This window comes from Scylla paramamosain, chromosome 2, assembly GCF_035594125.1.
Source record: "Scylla paramamosain isolate STU-SP2022 chromosome 2, ASM3559412v1, whole genome shotgun sequence".
In the NCBI taxonomy this organism is placed as follows: domain Eukaryota; kingdom Metazoa; phylum Arthropoda; class Malacostraca; order Decapoda; family Portunidae; genus Scylla; species Scylla paramamosain.
The window spans coordinates 6,148,284-6,167,923 of NC_087152.1; the positions used below are offsets into that span (position 1 = coordinate 6,148,284).

Genomic DNA, 19,640 nt, shown 5'->3' on the forward strand with positions numbered 1-19,640 from the left:
ATTCATGTTTGGAACCGTCTCTCTCTCTCTCTCTCTCTCTCTCTCTCTCTCTCTCTCTCTCTCTCTCTCTCTCTCTCTCTCTCTCTCTCTCTCTCTCTCTCTCTCTCTCTCAGTCTTCGTGCATCAATAACTTCCTTTCAAAACAAGCGGGTAGTTTCCTTGTAATTACCGGATACTTTCTTCCCTCACCTCATCTGCCCTCTTGTTTGCCCCCTGGACCTTCATCAGCCCTCCTCCTTTCCTCCTTCGTTTCATCTTGCTATTCCCGCTTCGCATCTCTCATAGGTTCTCCACCCTTCTCGATCAACAAAGGATGCATGCCTCACTTAGTGCTGGAATGCTTCGTTGCACTACTTAGGCTTTGTTCTCCTTACATACGCATCTGTTGTTCCTCATCTCATTATGTATGTACGTACTTCTGCTTCCTTCAGCCTCACTTCACAATGTTCACCGTCTTGCATTACTACTGATAATACTACTACTACTACTTCTACTACTACTGCTACTACTACTACTACTACTACTACTACTACTTCTACTATTACTACTACTACTACTCAAATAACAATTGCCAACACAAATAGTAATAATAGTAAGTATTGGTGGGGCGCCCGCGTGGCCAGACAAGGGCGGACACCCAGCAGGCGAGGCGGCGAGGCAACAAAAGCACCACCCGTGGGAGGACGAGGATAAAATTACACAAGAATGGAAAGAATAAAAGGACAGAAGAGGAAACGTTTTTGGGGGGAGTGGGGAAAATTTGCGTCACTTCAATTTGTACAAAGAAAGCGAGAGAACCCAATTTCTTTTTTTTTTCTTTTTCTTTTGTCTCTTGTCTCTGTCTGTGGAACAATACATGCAAGTCTTTATGAATGCTGTCATGGAAACAGTTGATATTAACATGCAGTCTTCGGTTTTTTTTTTTTTCTTTATACACTGCGGCAAGGTTATGTTCTGTGCGATTACTGTATTCGTTTTTAAAGATGCCCAAGACTATAGAAATGAAACATAGGAAACATGTGAAAATACTGTAGATACCATAAAGCAGTTGATATTAATATGCAATCTTACATTTGTTCTTCATACACTGGTTATTGTATTTAGTCTAAAGAGACCTAAACACTTTATCACTGAAACTTGCGAAAATACTTAGGATGCCATAAAGTGTGTTTCATTTAATTATACTGCTTGGATTTTCATGAGATTACAAGAAAAAGAATTTAAACATTTTCATGTTGAATGTGAGTTCGGTATATAATTACATTACTTAGATGCTCAAAGGATTACAAAAGAATATATTTTTTTTCACGTGAACAGGATTACGTTTATATATATATATATATATATATATATATATATATATATATATATATATATATATATATATATATATATATATATATATATATATATATATATATATATATATATATATATATATATATATATATATATATATATATATATATATATATATATATATATATATATATATATATATATATAAAAGAAAACAAACAAAGAGACAAACAGACAAACAGACAGACAGACAGACAGACAGAATGACAGAATGACAGACAGACAGACAGACAGACAGACAGTGATAGACAGACAGACAGACAGACAGACAATCAAAACAAACAAGCAAGCAACATTCATTAAGTATTTGAGTCATGCACTGGTTGCCATGAAAAGTCTCAAAGTTTAAGGATATTCACAAAAACTCGAGTATTACAGCTGCAGCTGTAATACTGTAATGTGTAAACGATGAACAGAGGAAAATTTAATGTACACGCTCGTGCTCGATAAAAAGTCTTAAAGCCATGAATTACAAAACACACTCTAGAAAAATGCAGAGTAAAGGTTTAGAAATCTTTAATCTATTTATTTATCACACATTTCTGTATCATACGCTCATTTTCAGTAGACTTTTAATGAACATTATGTGGCAGCTTTATTGTTTTCCAGCGTGCCTCGATGCACTGGCGCCGCGCGCTGGAGTTCTTAAAATCAGCGGATGGCCAAACGCTACCCCAGAACCAATGGACTTTGTTAAATCTTTATTGTCAATTATGGAAATGCAATTGACTTTATGAGAGCCATTCATCCAATTAATAGGGCTTTGGGATACATTATTTGGACCAAGTGACGACTGAGGCGTTATCATTATTAACAGTTGTGTAATTATGGAGAATGAATTAGGCCTAAGCTCCATAAATAAAGGGTCATTACGTGCAGCCTACGGTCCTGCTACTGACTAGCTAAGAATAAAGCATCGTGATGTGTTTAAATAAAATTACATGGGCTGGAGATGAGCTTACGAAACAGGAAGCGTTTGTCATTAAGATATATAAACAATTTCCATTCTCTCTCTCTCTCTCTCTCTCTCTCTCTCTCTCTCTCTCTCTCTCTCTCTCTCTCTCTCTCTCTCTCTCTCTCTCTCTCTCTCACACCACACACACACACACACACACACACACACACACACACACAAAGTTAACCCTTTTACTGCGCTACGAAACAATGAACAGCACCAGAAGTAATGCATGAAATATTTATAAGCATCTACAAGAAAGAAGGGGGAAGAAAAAAGAATAGATTCTGCAATTCATAGCCAGCTTAAAGACTGAAAGTGGCTGTAGAACAAATAAATATGTCTCAGAGTGATTAGTAATTTTGGGAGAGATGTGTATCATTGAATTATACTGCTTGGATTTTCATGAGATTACAAGAAAAAGAATAAAACATTTTCACGTTGAATGTGAATTAGGTATATAATTATATTACTTAGATGCTCAAAGGATTACAAAAGAACATATTTTTCACGATTTCAGGATTTCGTTCATAAAAAAAAAAAAAAAGAGAAAACAAACACAGACAGATAGACAGACAAACAGACAGACAGACAGACAGACAGACACAGACAGACAGACAGACACGGACAGACAAACAGACAGACAGACAGACAGACAGAGACAGACAGACAGACAGACAGACAGACAGACAGACAGACAGACAGACAGACAAACAAGCAAGCAAGCAAGCAACATTCAGTAAGGGATTCAAAGAACTTTGAAGTAGTAATTCCTGCAAGCACGCCAATACTGACCGGAACTCTTACAAGACAAGGGGAAAGGAATCATAATAACACATAATCCGTCTCTCCCTACGAAGACTACTATAGTACTTATCTCTTATCCTTGTTTGAGGGGTAATAACGAGCCATCTTTCCTCGTCTCCTCGGCAACGCAGCAGATTATAGAGAGACTGAACCAAATCAAAAGCTTTTCGTCTGATCAACTCCTCTCCTCTAACTGACTGTCTTCAGCCTCCTTCTCATCGCCGCAATGTTGCATCTCTAGCTATCTCTTACCGCTATTTTCAAGCCAACTACTCTTCTAATCTTGCTAACTGCATGCCTCCCCTTCTCCCGCAGCTTCGCTGCACAAGAATTTTCTTTTCTCTCACCTCTATTCTGGCGACCTCTCTAATGCAAGAGTTAACCAGTATTCTCTATCATTCATCCCTTTCTCCGGTAAACTTTGGAACTCCCTGCCTGCCTCTGTATTTTCTCCTTCCTAAGACTTGAACTCTTTCATGAGGGATGTTTCAAGACACTTATTCTGTAATTTTTGACTACTGTTTTCGACTCTGTTCGGGGACCGGCACCTCAGTAGACCCTTTTTTTTTATTGCAGTTTTGTTGCCCTTCGCCGGTGCCCCTTCGACAAAAAAAAAAAAAAAAAAAAAAAAAAAAAAAAGCTGAACGCCGTCATTTACTTTAAGGTGACCGGTTTATCGAAATTAGAGTTAATACTGCATATCTTCAGCTTTGTGAATTTATTATTGAACGTAATCAAAACGCTGCTTACCTGATTAATGTTTTAGTATGAGGGTTAGGAGAGAGAGAGAGAGAGAGAGAGGAGAGAGAGAGAGAGAGAGAGAGAGAGAGAGAGAGAGAGAGAGAGAGAGAGAGAGAGAGAGAGGGTGGGGGGGGGAGAGTGGATAAAATAAGGGTGGAGGCGAAGTGGACGACTGGTATGATCACACAACTTTAGGTCTGATGGTGGTGATGGAGTGTGGGAGGAAGGAAGGGAGGGAGGTAGGGAGGAAGGGAGGGAGGGAGGAGCAGGGAGGGAACACTCAGCAGGGAGGGAAGAAAGGAAAGAAGATTCCCCTTATAGAGTTGTATCAGATAGAGAGAGAGAGAGAGAGAGAGAGAGAGAGAGAGAGAGAGAGAGAGAGAGAGAGAGAGAGAGAGAGAGAGAGAGAGAGAGAGAGAGAGAGAGAGAGAGAGAGAGAGAGAGAGAGAGAGAGAGAGAGAGAGAGAGAGAGAGAGAGAGAGAGAGAGAGAGAGAAAGTAACACAGATAAAATAATAATAACAAAAAAAACACACACACTAGACAAACACAGACAAAATACAACCAATATGAAAAAAAAAAGGCAAGCAAACAGATAAATAAAGAAAACAGTTATAAGACTAAAATCTGCCAATAAACACGTACATAAACACAACCCGAGAGACAGACAGACAGACAGACAGACAGACAGACAGACAGACACACACATAGACAACGGACATAAACACACAGCAAGAGGGACAACGACGCAAGGAGACACAGGGACAGACAAATAGACAGAAACAGACGCAGCATGCAGGCAAACACAAATACACAAAAAAAAAAAAGTAAAAAAAAAAAAAAAAATAAAAATAAATAAATAAATAGATAAAAAAAAAAAAAAAAAACTTAGAACAAGGAAACCAAAGAGAAGGGAAACACTCATTAAGCCAAAAATGAACCCACATTCATAAATGACAGATCAAATAAACAGCAAAATATAACACGCAACGAGAAAAAAAGGGAGAAACAAATCACTCCATTTTTTTCTTTTGCTTCCAGTGTTTTTTTTTTTGCTAACAAACTGTAAATACCAAAGCCCGAACAACGCATCGGTGTCAAAGAATCATGGAAAAAATCACGGGGAGGCGAGGAAATAAAAGAAAAAAAAAGACCAAACATTGAACGATAGGAAGAAAAAAAATCAACTTTCCTTTTAAATTGTATCGCTTGAATAAATCGGTGTCAGGGAGAGAGAGAGAGAGAGAGAGAGAGAGAGAGAGAGGAGAGAGAGAGAGAGAGAGAGGAGAGAGAGAGAGAGAGAGAGAGAGAGAGAGAGAGAGAGAGAGAAAATAGCCATCGGGGATTACCAAGAGAAACCGATTACTATTCCTTTCACAACAGTAATCACTATTCCTCAACAGTGAACACAGCACTGTGGGGAAGGAGACACGATGAAAACACGGCCAGCAAGAGCAATAGGAGAAGAGGGATGATGGCTGGAGGGTGGAAGGGGCACTATTAACCCTTAGAGCCCGGGTGACCTTGGGAAATGAAAAAAAGAATAATCCATTGAATGTTAGGATTGCATGAAAATATTGACTTTTCAACCGAGGGTACGAGTATTTCGAGGCACACTACTGAACTTGCTGACTATATAAGAGCTGTCAAGAAACTTCCGTGAAATTACTCGTATCTAACCTTAGCCCTAAGTAAGAACATACATTGTGTGAAAGTACTGACTTTTCAACCGAGAATACTCCAAGACACATTACCTAAGCCCCATCACTGTATGAGAGATGTCACTGAACTTAATAAAATAATATGACATATGACACTGATACCGAATTTAGAGTGGTTAAACTAAAGTACGAGGGTGGAATTAAACTCATACCACTGACAGAGATAATAACACACGGCACGCCGCCTCGGGGGACGTAATCTGAGAAACCTTAGGGGAGGAAAGAGACGAAAGATGTAGATCCACGGAAACCAGATGAAAGAGAATGAAAGTAACTAAAATAAACAATGAAGATGAGCAGAGAGAGAGAGAGAGAGAGAGAGAGAGAGAGAGAGAGAGAGAGAGAGAGAGAGAGAGAGAGAGAGAGAGAGAGAGAGAAAATGGGAAGAATTAATGTTGCGTCAAGTCCGTTTTCTTCTCACTTTCGCTGGCCAACGGAGAGGCAGGCACATCTTTTATATATATCTTTATCCAAGGGAGGAGGAGGAGGAGGAACATTTCATATGGCGGAGGCGTTGAGGGAAAGCTGTGAGGAGGAGGAGGACGAGAAAGAGAAGAACTAGACGGGCGTTAGATGAGTGTCTCAGGTGTGGTTGTTTGCAAAAGAGTGGAAGAGGTGAGGCGTTGCTGAGGGGAGGGAATGGCGATACTTTTCCTGGTGACTATAAGAGAGGAGATGAATGTAGATGGGGCTGAGGCAGTGAAGGGAATGGGCCAGATGAAGGGGGGAAGGAAAGGATGAGGCAGGGCTGAAGGAGCGCTCGTAAGGTGTGCGTGAAATGGCCAGACAGATTTATGGGGAAGTGCGGAGAGATGTATGGTAAAGGAGCAGGAAAACTGTGATGGGGTTCAGTTATGGAAGGATGTGTGTGTGTGTGTGTGTGTGTGTGTGTGTGTGTGTGTGTGTGTGTGTGTGTGTGTGTGTGTGTGTGTGTGTGTGTGTGTGTGTGTGTGTGTGTGTATCCTTGGATGGCTGCAGAAGCTGGGGGAGCTGAGTGAGGGGTTGAGAGATGTAGGGAACGGGTATTGGGTTCTGAGTGGGTTTAGGGAAAGGAAGGAGCTATAGGTGTAAGGAGATCTTAAGAAAAGCTTGACGAGTTAACAGAAAGAATCAGGCATATATTATGGAAAGTGGAAAATTAAAAGTTTGTAGATTCTTTGCAAAACTAGGGGATGTAGGATTATTTAGAACAGCATTGGTGTAGAGAGAAAATAGTGATAGCTAGGGAGTTAATACAAGGAATGAGGGAAGTGTTATGGGGAATGTAAAGTCAGAAGTTCTAGATAATTTTGTTGGTAGCTGGTATTGTGGTCTTTGAAACGTTGGATGTAGGGTTGTTTATACGCGGTCAAGAGACATTGATGAAAGATTACAGGAATAGCTAGACGAGTTAACAGAAGGAATCAGGGAAGTGTTGTGATATGTGAAGTCAGAAGTTTTGTAGGTAGTGGGCATTGGACGTAAGGCTGGACATGAGCTGCTCAGACCTGGACAAGAGGGTACTGGTGTAAGATCATAGGGGTGGCTGGAAGAATTAATAGAAGGAATCCGGGAGGTGTTGTGGAGTGTAAAGTCAGAAACCGGAGGAGGAGGAAGAGGGAAGAGCAAACGGAAGGAGTCAAACGCTGTGTGAGTAACGAGTTCGAAATGAAAAATTTGTGAGATATGGAAAACTTAATGAGATTCAAGTTTATAAAGTTTATGACGTAATTTTCCGAGACGGAGCCTGGCCTGGTCCTGGTTCCTCTTTACCCTGAATTAATTATCTCCTTTGAAGCAAGAAAAGAGAGAGGGGGAGAGGGAGAGGGAGAGAGAGAAGGAGAGAGAGAAGGGGGGTTCTTTTAAATAATTTGCCTTTATAGTCCGTCTTGTGATTAAACTGAAGCATCTGTAGAGCGTAAATGATTCTTTCTGCTTCGCTCATCATGACTCTTTTCTTTCATATTCTGCTTGTGTTATTTTTCCTCTCGTAATTACTTTAGGCACACACACACACACACACACACACACACACACACACACACACACACACACACACACACACTGTTATTACTGCATGATTAAAGGATATTAATGTCAACCGCGAATTATTAAAAGTCCTATTAACTAATTGCTTTCATGTTCATAAATAATTTATGGCCACTTAATGACTGCGGCTATTAACTGTTAATGTAATTTTTCGGTGTTAATCTGATGAGTTGTCCTTCGATGCAAAGGTGATATTTTTGGAAGTTAATTTGTTTTGGTAATGCAGCTCCCATGGCAACACACACACACACACACACACACACACACACACACACATACCTTGCGCCCGTTTTGACAAAAAATAATGTAGACTTGAACAAATAACAGAACAAATAACAATGTTTAAACAAGTGTAGCCAAACATGTGCCTGTCTTACTGACAATTTTTTATTTTTCTACGTGTCATGGTGTCTGGCCAAGAGCACAAAAAAAGAATAAAAATTGCCCGCTCAACACGCCGCTTCAAAAAGATAATCGTAGGAGGGAAATCACAAAAAGCTGGCAGGTCTAATTTTTTAGGTGAATTGGTACTATTCTGAAACATGGCTTTCATTTCTACACCTCTTGCTGTATTCTGTAACTTTTATCCTGAACACCAATTACGTTAAACTTGCTAACTACGTGTCTTTTTTCATCTTTTTTTATTTTATTTATTTATTTTTTTTCAAGTTTTCATGAAGCCGTAAATTTACTGTGTATTTTCAAGCTCCGTTTTTTTTCTGCTGTCGGCTTTCATCACTTCCATGAGAATCTGTAAATTTGACGAGCTCCTCCTCTGCTCATTATGAAAGCATCACCTTTCATTATCTTCAACGATCCACCTTTTTTTTTTTTATCTGTCTCCCTCCTTTCCTGCGCCCTTGTATATACTCGTACTTTCACATTCTACCGGTCTTTTAGTCACATCATCTTGCTCTCTGATAACATGCCAATACCACTTCATTCTTCTGAAGTCCGGTTACCATTATTTGTTCGTCTCAGTGGTTCCCAGATTTTCTTGCTTGGTACTCAAAATTCAATCCCCGCGTGACTCGGCAACCCACAAGATGCGTACGTATAGTTTTGAATATAAGTAGTTATTCATTTCTTACACTTATCTATAATCCATTCATGATTTCTGAGACCATTCAGCGATCCTAAGAAACACCCTCGTGATCCTCATTTGTGTGGCGACCATGTGTTTGGACACCGCTGGCCAAACCGCCATCAGAAAATGAGTAAGGCGTGCATAATAATTAATCTGAAAGCCACTCGTTAATTCCCGAATAGCTTTCCGTCTCGTCATGAACAACTTGTATTAGCAGGATAACATTTGTGACGGGCTTATCTGCCACTTCTCCCTCCGAGCGCTGGCTGAACCTGTTGCTCCTGAGAGACAAGGAAAAACTACTTGTTACTTGTCAAACTTGTCAAACTTATGTAAACGAGGTGGTGGTGGTGGTGGTGGTAATGTGACATGCCATATTTTGACAAGAATTAATTTATATAACAGTACAAGTAATTTCAATGATGACGATTATAAAAGCAATATATTCATAATGTTTTGTTCTTTTCGCGTGTGTTTGTGTGTGTGTGTGCGCGCGCCGCAGGTCGGGGTCACATTCGGGAGGGTCGCCGCGGGCCGCCACTCCTGCTGGGGGAGTCAGAGCCCACCCTGCCCCCGCCGCCCCCGCCCCAGCTGGACCCCTCCCACTCCACTGATGTCACGGCTCTCGCTGACCGCCCCGCCATCCTCAACTGTCGGGTGCACAACATCAACAACAAGACAGTGAGTTAATGGCGATACTTATTCTTGCTACTTAGATACTGTGTTATACTTTTGTGTTACTTCGAATTCTTTATACCTTCCTCCGTCACCATCTTTTTTAATATAAGTATTCATTGCATGTGAATTAAACGCTCGGAATCCCTCAATCACACACACACACACACACACACACACACACACACACACACACACACACACACACACACACACAAACACACAGACACACACACACACATACACACACACACACACACACACACACACACACACACATATATACATATGAAAATAGGTGTGTTCACTCAATATTCAATAAAAGCCTTTAAGCCGTTAAACCCAAATCATGTGTGTGTATGTGTGTGTGTGTGTGTGTGTGTGTGTGTGTGTGTGTGTGTGTGTGTGTGTGTGTGCGCGCGTGTGTGCGCGTCAGGTGGGTAGGCGGGGGGGTGTACGTAACAGCACGCGTGGTAGGGGATGCGTGCTAATAAAAGTTAAAAGTAATAAAAGTTCACTCCACCGCAATAAAAAGTACAGTCCTGAAAGTTCAAAACAAACCACATGATACAATTCCCTTAAATTGGCGCTGTTAACCGCACCGTGTGGAGGCGTGAGGCGGGGAATCGGGAAGCCGACGCACGAGGATGACAAACATAATAATTCCGTGCATCTTAGAAAGGTTTGAACATCCCATCAGGCTGCAGAGAAATTACAAAAGCCACGATATAAGAGTGGTTTAGTGTTACTATGTTCCGTGCTAGTATTCCGCCGCCAGGCGCAGCAGCAGGTGACTTCAGGTGGGGAAAGCAAGGGTGTGCTGAGCTGTGCTGGGAGAGGCTCAGGAATGTATGGTGAAGGCTGAATCTGGTTTTGAATACTGGAAACGGAGAACCGTCTCCCTTCCCTTCCCTTCCGTGTGTGTGTGTGTGTGTGTGTGTGTGTGTGTGTGTGTGTGTGTGTGTGTGTTGAAGGATTTTCTAAGAATTTTCATAAGACGTTCTCGGCTACTGGATGTGTGATTTAATCATCAACGTATAAGCTGAAAAAATAAACGTACATTTTCAAAAGTTCACACATCCGATGTTCGCCGCAGGCCAGCACAGGAAGAGGAAGATTCTTAATATGTCAAAAAGTAAACTTTATACACATGAGTACAAATAAATATGAAGAAAAATTTAGTGATTTCCTGGCAGCAGCAGACGTTATCTCTTGAGGTGCAGACAACAAAAAGGTGAGGAAGCAAATGTAGACACTTTTGTGGATGAGAGCATAAGGAAGGTAACGGAATAGGTGAGCGCTTCAAGCTCTCACCTTTACCTTAATAATACAACCTCCTGGGTAAACATTCACTAAGCTCGGAAAGGTGTTGGAGAACAGAGTTTTCTCTTCCGCTATTCAGTGTCTTTGATCTTCATCGGAGGAAAAGATTGAATCAAAGAGGGAAACCTTTCATGTCCGTAGTACAAAGGGGAAGAGGGAAAAAATGAAGCGTCTGATATAGTAAAAAAACAAGTTTCTGCGCCGATATTTTGCTGAAAAAGAAGAGGTAAATTTTAAGATGAAGAAACATCCAAGCTTTCGAATGGCTTGGCGAGACGTCGAGGCAGCGCAAAGCTTTGTCTTGTGTAAAGCAGAAAGTAGCTTTTGCACCGCGACACAGGGGAGTGAGTGGATTTACAGAGATGTAAGAAGGACAGGGACAACAAAGGCTGGAGGCTTAGCGGTTTAAGTATAAGAAACGAGAGAAAAAAAAATGTTGAGGTTCCCTGAAGCATTTTAATTTTTTCCCCGTGTTTTGTGCATTACGTGACTTTACTGAGCTTCATGTTTTGCTCGATTTAATGACATCAAGGAAGACAGCGATTTCTCTCCATCATACTGGCCGCAATTCATATTTCTGATCACCCAAAAACCTCACACAATCTTTTTCTCCCATCGTCAGTTCACAGGTCATTAGCTAAATCTCCGAAGTCTATCTCTGTCCTGATTTTCTGATTCCTTCCCGCGTCCCTCCTCCTGCTCCTCAGGTGTCGTGGATCCGGCACCGCGACATTCACTTGCTGACGGTGGGCCGCTACACCTACACGTCAGACCAGCGGTTCAGGGCGCTGCACGAGGAGGATTCCGACGACTGGCTCCTCAAGATAAACTACGTGCAGGTGAGGACAGGAACAACTTATATTTTTCACGTGCGTTACAACACTAAGTAACGTTACGGTGAGAAATAAACCCGCCGCACTCACTTCTACTGTATTTTTGCGTTTTCTCTCACACTTAACTCTTCTACTCTTCTCGTCTGCTGATAACCTCCTTCCATAAGCAACAACAGATTAGCAGCGCATCAGGGGACTTGGGATTAAGGAGGAAGACACTAAGCACTGGGAAGTAGAGTGCGACAGGTTCACTGACTTCTGGTCGTGACAGTGCACAAATCACGAGATGTGTGAGGCAACTAATGAAAAAATTATGTTATCCGCAGTCATTTTCTTCCTTCCCCGCTTTCTCCGTAGTCTAATGTTTATTCTGTTTCTTTTCGCATCGTCGTGTTCCTTTTCCATCTCGTTCTTGAAATTCATTCTCGTGTCAGGAAAACAATATATACTGATCTTTGAAGAGTTTTACGTAGTGTGTCTGAGAAAGATGGAATATCTAGTTTTCTTCTTACCTGCTCTCTCTCTCTCTCTCTCTCTCTCTCTCTCTCTCTCTCTCTCTCTCTCTCTCTCTCTCTCTCTCTCTCTCTCTCTCTCTCTCTCTCTCTCATCCTTTCTTACACAGTGAACGGGGGTAAGTGGATGAGTGGCTGAGCTAAAGTAAATAAAGCTCCCTTAACCTGCGGCCCATTTTCAAATATTGTCTCACTCATGATGAACCGCTGCTTTTCCTCATTTCTGGGAAGACGCGGATCAATGCGGTCCTTGCCTCGGGGAGATGAGGGTACGGGCTTTTGTTCCTCGCCGACATGACAGAGAATCATAATGTGAGGTGACTTGTCTCGTACTTTACAGGATCTTGAATATTACGACTTGCGTGAGTATGGATTGGTATGTTTGTGTGTCCTGCTGCGATTGAAATAAAGGAGGTCGTCTTTTTATTTATTTCCTGGGTCATGAGACGCTTTTATTTCTTTTATTTCCCTTTATTTCCAGTTGTGTATTTGAGTTGCGTATGTATTCCTCTTATTTCGGGCTGTGTATGATTTCGTATGTGTGTTTCCCGCCGCGATGAAAATATACAACCTCGTCTTTTTATTTCTTTTCCCCTTGTCTGCAAAACCTTGAGTCATGGGACCCCCCTTTATTCCTCTTATTTTCAGACTCGTGACTCTGGGATGTACGAGTGTCAGATATCGACCACGCCGCCACTCTCTCACTTCGTGCGACTCAACGTTGTCAGTAAGTGTTGGCTTCTCCTTCCCCTCGCACTCCACGCAGGATTCAGTTAAAAGGGATTAAAGTCGCATTCCACTGTATTGTTTTGTTATTTCTATTTTTTTTTTGTATTTTTTTTTTATGGCAATTCGCTGTGCTGGTTTGCTCTCAGTACGTCTTGTCAAGGTAGCTGGAAAAAAATAACTTAGAAAAAAATACTTCTTATTTTTGGACGCTTCGTAACATTAATCTCCATATTCCTACTCGTTTATCTCACTGAGGATTCTTTTTTTTTTTTTTTTTGTGTGTGTGTGTGTGTGTGTGTGCGTGGTTGATTCATGTAGATCAGGAACTTTCAACCTTTTCCCAGCCTATCTGATCATTCTTAGTGTCACCCAAGCACCGACAGTCACTCGATGCCTACTGTCATTTGTGTGTGAGCGCGTCTTGTACGTTTCTAATGTTTTAGTCTTATGAGTTTTTACTACGAGAACGATTTATTGGACCATGCTAATTATTGGTCAATGAAATACTCGTACATGTCTATCTACGTACATCATGACTGAACGGAAGCAAGTAACGCAAGTATAATTAACCCTTTCACTGCTATTTAACACATCTTTCCTTAATTACTAACCACACTGAGTCATTTATTTTTTTTTGTTCTATAGCCACCCCTAAACCCTGTACGGGGTAGAAATTGCAAAATCTGTTCTTTTCATTTCCTTCTTCCTTGTGGACGCGTAAAAAGATACCATGGATTGCTTTTAGTGCTGCGAGTTGTTGCATATCGTAGTGAAAGAGTTAATGAGTGTGTGTGTCTGTCTCGTGTCGCAGAGCCGCACACGCACATCCTGGGAGGGCCTGACATGCACATCAACACGGGCTCAACCATCAACCTGACCTGCCTGGTGGAGTACAGCCCGGAGCCGCCAGACTTCATCTACTGGAACCACAACAACAAGGTAAACGCTTTTTTCATCTCTCTCCCTCCCTCCCTCTCCTTTGTCCGCTCGTTCTACTGGCCACACTTCTCCCTTAATTTCTTTTCAGTTAGTGTACATTTTTCTAAGCTCCCTCCCTTTTTATAGTACTCTGTTCACGTACTTCCCACCACTGCTACTACTGTTGCTACTACGACTTCTGTTATTACTACTGCTGTTGCTACTGTTACTACTACTACTACTACAGCTACACACTCTCTCTCTCTCTCTCTCTCTCTCTCTCTCTCTCTCTCTCTCTCTCTCTCTCCAGGGGAATTACCTGTAAGAAGGCTTCCTCAGTAACGTATTTTGGGACTTGGTAATCACAAACACACAAAAAAGAAAAGAGAAAGAAAAAGAAAAATGTAATATAAACTTTGCTCTCCTTTTCTCCGTCTCTCCCTTTCATTCTTATCCCTTTCCAACCCATATTTCACTCTCTTATCCTTGTCACGTTCAGTAACGCGCCAAGAATTTCCCATTTCCTCACGCCCTGCATCCTCTATTGGCATTGTATTGTGTTGTCTCAGCGGCATTCTCCCTCCAGCATTCCATTACGAGCAGCATCAGGGTAAAAAGAAACCACCGCGTGATTAGCATTTCATTCTGGTCCCTTTTTTGTCCCGCAAGATTCTTCGCGTGACTCGAGAGAGGAAGAAAAAAAGTCCACTTTGAAAAGAGGACACAGGGTCGCTAGGGAGGCCGCGGCACGTGGGCCGGATGTGGAGTGTTAGCTTGGGCAAAGGAAAAGGTGGAGGCATAAGCCATTACATCTTTATGTTTGGTTCACGTGTCTGTGTAATCAAGAGAGGTAAGGCGATCACAAGTCGAGACACATTTTCTGTCCTCAAATGGAGAATGCTAACGTCAAAGGATTCTGGAAAAAGCTTTGGTAACTCAGCTTACAGAGTTTTAAAGTTGCTTATATTATGATAGCTCACGCCTGCCTTTATCATCGTTACTAGATCAACGCATCAAGTTTCTTTCTACTCCGGCTTTCGGTGTCACAAGAAACTTTCCTTTGATGTGTGAAATGAACTTTGTGGCTGACATCACTTCGCAGTAGCGAGTCTTGGAGACGAATCTCTCAGTAAGCCAGGAGACACGCAGCGTGCAGTGCGGATCAAAGAGGGCAACCAAAATGAAGAGGACTGGAGGACTTGCAACCTCCAAGGAATCTTTATCTTCCTATGAGGAAAGCAAAGATAATAACGTAAGGCTTTAGCGCAAAAGATTCTTATTAAAAAAAATTGTTAGTCACACAACATAACAGGCACAGTCTGTGGTGAGATGTACGAGGCGTCAGTTTTGATATCAGCAAGTATAGCACTTGATATGACCTGTTCCCAAAATTGTAGCATTAATGCTATCAAACTAAAACGGTAAAGAAAATAAATCACTTTATAATTCTGACTTCCATCTCAGAAAATAATTCCTTCGAAATAAGGGAAGGAGTGACACACACAGCAGACGTGGACAGGAAGGCAGTGGTTGCCATGCATCACGTCGCGTATCGTTCATCTTTTGTGTGAAGAAAAATCTGCTTGAAGTTACCTTAAAAAACACGGCACATTCCACAGCACACGCCGCGCAGTCCAAGACACATGATCCCGACGTTCGCTTAATTTGTAAACGAAGTGAATATGATAGTTTATTTCATCTCTTCTCCCCCACCTGCCTCACCACCTGCCTCACCACCTGCCTCACCCGCAGCTGTGTTGTTCAATTGCACCAAAAATTGAAATGCTAACACGAGATCCCAATTTATTGAATATCATCCGATTCCACAAAACTGATGTCATTGGGATTTAAAAATTATAGTTTCCCCTATTCAGTTTTTGTCATGTAAAATATTAGAGTATGAACGTGTATATTAATTCTGCGTTTTGTGTTCGGGTGCATTTATATTTACTATTTTCTTTCATCAGCGGCTCAAATGAAGAAATTAATACATTGGGAGGTACAGAACGCACCTCGCTTTTCTGGCATAATCATTCCACCACAAGTAAAAAAAAAAAAAGAAAAAGAAAAAAAGACCATCACACATTTTATATTTTTTATTTGCAACATCTAAAAAAAAAAAAAAAAAGAGCGACCTGAAAAATTACACACACACACACACACACACACACACACACACACACACACACACACACACACACACACACACACACACACACACACACCTCAGTCTGTCTCAGGCAATTTACCGTATGCTCGTTTTCTTTTCTATTTTTTATTTTATTTTATTTCATCTATTTTTTTTTTTTCACGACTGGCACTCGTTCCCCACCTACATTCTTCAGGCTCCCACTTTGTCTCTACCTTTATTTCTACTTGTCACTGTCACTCACGCCGGTCACTGCATATTTCCGCCTCGTTCCTGAGTGTCTTTCTGCCTGTCAATACCAACCTTTTCCATCTGAGTGACATTGGAGTTTGCATTCCCTTTCGAACATTCCTTGCCTTTCTCATCTCTTCTTTTTTTCCCTTCCGTCAACATTTTCTTACCCTTTACCCTCACAGCAACTCTTTCAATTCCCTCCCATCAGATTATAAGCTACGATTCGAGTCGCGGCGGAGTCACTGTTATCATTGAGAAGGGGGACCTCACCACCAGCTCATTGCTTATACAGGATGCGCGCCCGTCAGACTCCGGCCGCTATGACTGCAACCCCTCCAACGCCGCCTCCGCCAACGTCACCGTGCACGTGTTAAATGGTGAGTGGTGGTGGTGGTGGTGGTGGTGGTGGTAGGAATGTGGATGTGGGAGGTTTGCGTGGTTGAGGTGGGAGTGTGCGGTTGTCTGTGCTGGTGTGAGGGTGTTGCATAAGGAGGAGGAGGAGGAGGAGGAGGATGGAAGGGATGCAACGTCAAAAGTGGTGAGGTATTTTACGGGTCTACACAGTTGCAGTTTCTCTCTCTCTCTCTCTCTCTCTCTCTCTCTCTCTCTCTCTCTCTCTCTCTCTCTCTCTCTCTCTCTCTCTCTCTCTCTCTCTCTTTGTGTGTGTGTGTGTGTGTGTGTGTGTGTGTGTGTGTTGTGTTTGATATGGCAGGTGAAGCAGAGTATGTGTATGACAGACGTGTTTATTTTTGCAAGCACGAGTCCTCTCTCTCTGTGTGTGTATGTGTGTGTGTGTGTGTGTGTGTGTGTGTGTGTGTGTGTGTTCACGGAGCCGAGAGCCGTGGTGGTGGTGGTGGTGGCGGTCGGTCTGAATATTAAGCTGGTGTAAGATGAGTCGTGGTGCAGTTTGTGTGCAAATTACAGAGCTGCTTTCCTAGTGCCATATTTTCTTTCACCTTTTTTTGGTCTCTTTTAACATTTTTCATTTAGTCAAGTAGTATCTTATCCTGCTACATGTGTGCCCCACGTTTCTTTTAAAAACATAATTTTTTTTTTTCTCCTTCAGAGGACGAGCGCAGCAAAGGAGATCACTTGTAACCAGGCTAGTAATTCTTGCTTTGTTTAGGGGAACACCCGGCGGCGATGCAGCACGGCGGCCAGGGTACCTACACCTCCTCCTCCTTCAAGAACGTGCTCTCCCTCCTGGCCCTCCTTGCCGCCCTCCACGCCCTCCTGCAGTAGAAGAGGAAAGAAGCCGACGAAAGGAAAGGACAGAGGGATGGAGGAGAGGACTTAAGAGGGGGAGCTTCAGACTGATAAAGGGATGAAAGGGATGCGGGAGAGAGATAGAGGAGGAAGACTCGGGAAGATGACTGAGAAAGGAGGAGATTGAGACGAGTGGGAGATGAACGAAGGACTAGAGGACCTGAAAAGCTGTCCCTAGGGAACCAGTTGACTGAAAGAGGCAGAGAAGGACAAGTGGAATGAGCAGCGAGGACGAGGGTTGATGCGAATCATTGAAGGCTGAATAGATCGTCCACAGTGGGAGTGATAACCTTGAAACTGTGTGTGTGTGTGTGTGTGTGTGTGTGTGTGTGTGTGTGTGTGTGTGTGTGTGTGGCAATGACACGTGTGGCGGGCGAGTGACGCAGCTGAATCCACAATGTCAAACTTTCCTGTCAGTTTCAATATTTCCCATGAAGATGTAAATACACGTATAACAATGTGAGGAATATATAAAATGCAAAAAAAAAAAAAAAAAAAAAAAAAAAAATGCACAGCGGGACAATGCGTTAGCGATGTGCGGAGTTAGAAATAATAATGAACAAACTGTAAGTGTTATGACGTTATGTTACCATGTGTTATGTACTAATTGGCTCCTGGAAAATGAGTTTGAGTACAGGAACATTATAAACCTTACCTTTCTCCCTTCCTTCCTTCCTTTCTTTCCTTCCTTCTTTAATTTCGTCACAAGACGCATGAGTGTGCCCCGTGCATCACATTTTGGTACCTGTATCTCGTAACCGAATACTCCATGACGCTGGTAAATGATGCTTAGAATACTTGTATGTGAACAGTGCTGGTTGTTGGTGGTGAAGCGAACACAGACTCAATAAAAGTACAGTCACAGTCGGATTGAGTAACAAACCGTACTGACATTCACTATATGTAGAATTTTCCTTCAGTCTTAAACCTTCTGATCTAATGGGACTAGATTAATTCTTAGGTTTTGTAAGGAGAACGTCAGCGCACTAGAAGGCTGAAGGAAATTCGAAGCATTATAGAAGTGAGTGCTACAGTAGGTTATTTAATTTCTTACCAAAACTATGTATACTCACTTAGTCCGTGTTCCCTTCACCGCCTGGCCGTGTTTAGACTTGTGATGGGAGGGAGGGGAGAGGGAAGAGCATGTTTTATTAATCCACAGTGTTTGTTGTTGTGAGGAAGAAAGGAATGTTGGATGTGGCTGGAAGCAAACATTAATCTTATACGTGTTATGAATTGAATTAATTAATGGAACCACAACATGACGAAGTGATAATAATAATAATAATAATAATAATAATAATAATAATAATAATAATAATAATAATAATAATAAATTATTATAGTAAATTATTATTATTATTATTATTATTATTATTATTATTATTATTATCATTATTATTATTATCATCATCAATATTACTGCATTAATGTCCACACTCTGCGATCCACACCCCCCTCACTCCAGCAGGGAAAGAAAAAAGGAACGAAAGAAGGAAGGGAAGAAGAAAGGAAGCTAAGAAAGAAGGAAAGAAGGAAGGAAGGAAGGAAGGAAGGAAGGAAGGAAGAAAGGAAGGAAGGAAGGAAGGAACACACGCTTCCACACCACGGCTTCAATCCTCCAGAGAGAAAGAAGAAAGGAAGAAATAAAGAAAGGAAAAAGTGAAGAAATGAAGCCAGCGAGCGAGGACGGGCCACAGCCGCTGCCACTCTCCCCCCAAGAGTCCAAATCTTGTTGAAAATACATTTGATTCTCATTTTGTTTTTTCCGGCGAGCGCGTGAAGCTGTTTATTGGGTTATTTGTTTGGCAGATTATGAGTATTAGATAACGGCCGGCGATGGGTGTGGGAGGAGGAGGAGGAGGAGGAGGAGGAGGAGGAGGAGGAGGAGGAGGAGGAGGAGGAGGAGGAGGAGGAGGAGTTAGTGAGGTCATTCTAAACGTATCAGCAAATGTACTTTTTTTTTTTTTATCCCAGAACAGAAAACATTAAGGAGCTTAGTTAGTAAGTTTGTTCTTTGCAAGGTGAGCGGCACGGACAGGTGTGTTGGTAATGCTGATGACTGTCCCGGGGTGCTTCATTGCCAGGTGTCCTCGTACCAAGACGGACTACAAGTATTATACAATGTACCCACCCACACATCCACCCCACCCAACCAACTCTCCCTTTCTATCATGTACGTAATGTGACTCTTACAATGTTACTAAAAAGCACCAAGGAAAAAAAGTAATAAAAAAATCATATATGTACGTATGTAGTTGTTGTTTTACTGAGACAAAACTAAGCCACTAAGTGTACGGCGTG

The 19,640-nt window shown here is 41.8% G+C and overlaps 1 protein-coding gene and 1 long non-coding RNA gene across 12 annotated transcripts in view; one reads left to right on the forward strand and one right to left on the reverse strand.

The window, feature by feature from the left end:
- The window catches only part of LOC135109240 (hemicentin-2-like), a 43,458-nt gene extending 24,784 nt beyond the window's left edge, over nt 1–18,674 (forward strand). For 6 of the 9 annotated variants that reach the window (XM_064020497.1, XM_064020488.1, XM_064020510.1 and 3 more), the window contains exons 3-8: nt 9,200–9,378; nt 11,403–11,534; nt 12,689–12,767; nt 13,581–13,708; nt 16,279–16,447; nt 17,197–18,674. In XM_064020497.1, the coding sequence (XP_063876567.1) occupies nt 9,200–9,378; nt 11,403–11,534; nt 12,689–12,767; nt 13,581–13,708; nt 16,279–16,447; nt 17,197–17,312 (803 nt within the window). In that variant the 3' untranslated portion in view covers nt 17,313–18,674. Of the gene's footprint in view, nt 1–9,199; nt 9,379–11,402; nt 11,535–12,688; nt 12,768–13,580; nt 13,709–16,278; nt 16,448–17,136 lie in introns of all 9 variants that reach the window. The other 3 variants (XM_064020553.1, XM_064020546.1, XM_064020536.1) reach the window with 1 other exon arrangement.
- Nucleotides 1–19,640, reverse strand: part of LOC135109286 (uncharacterized) — a 191,548-nt gene that overhangs the window by 40,234 nt on the left and 131,674 nt on the right. The gene's annotated exons all lie outside the window — the stretch shown is intronic.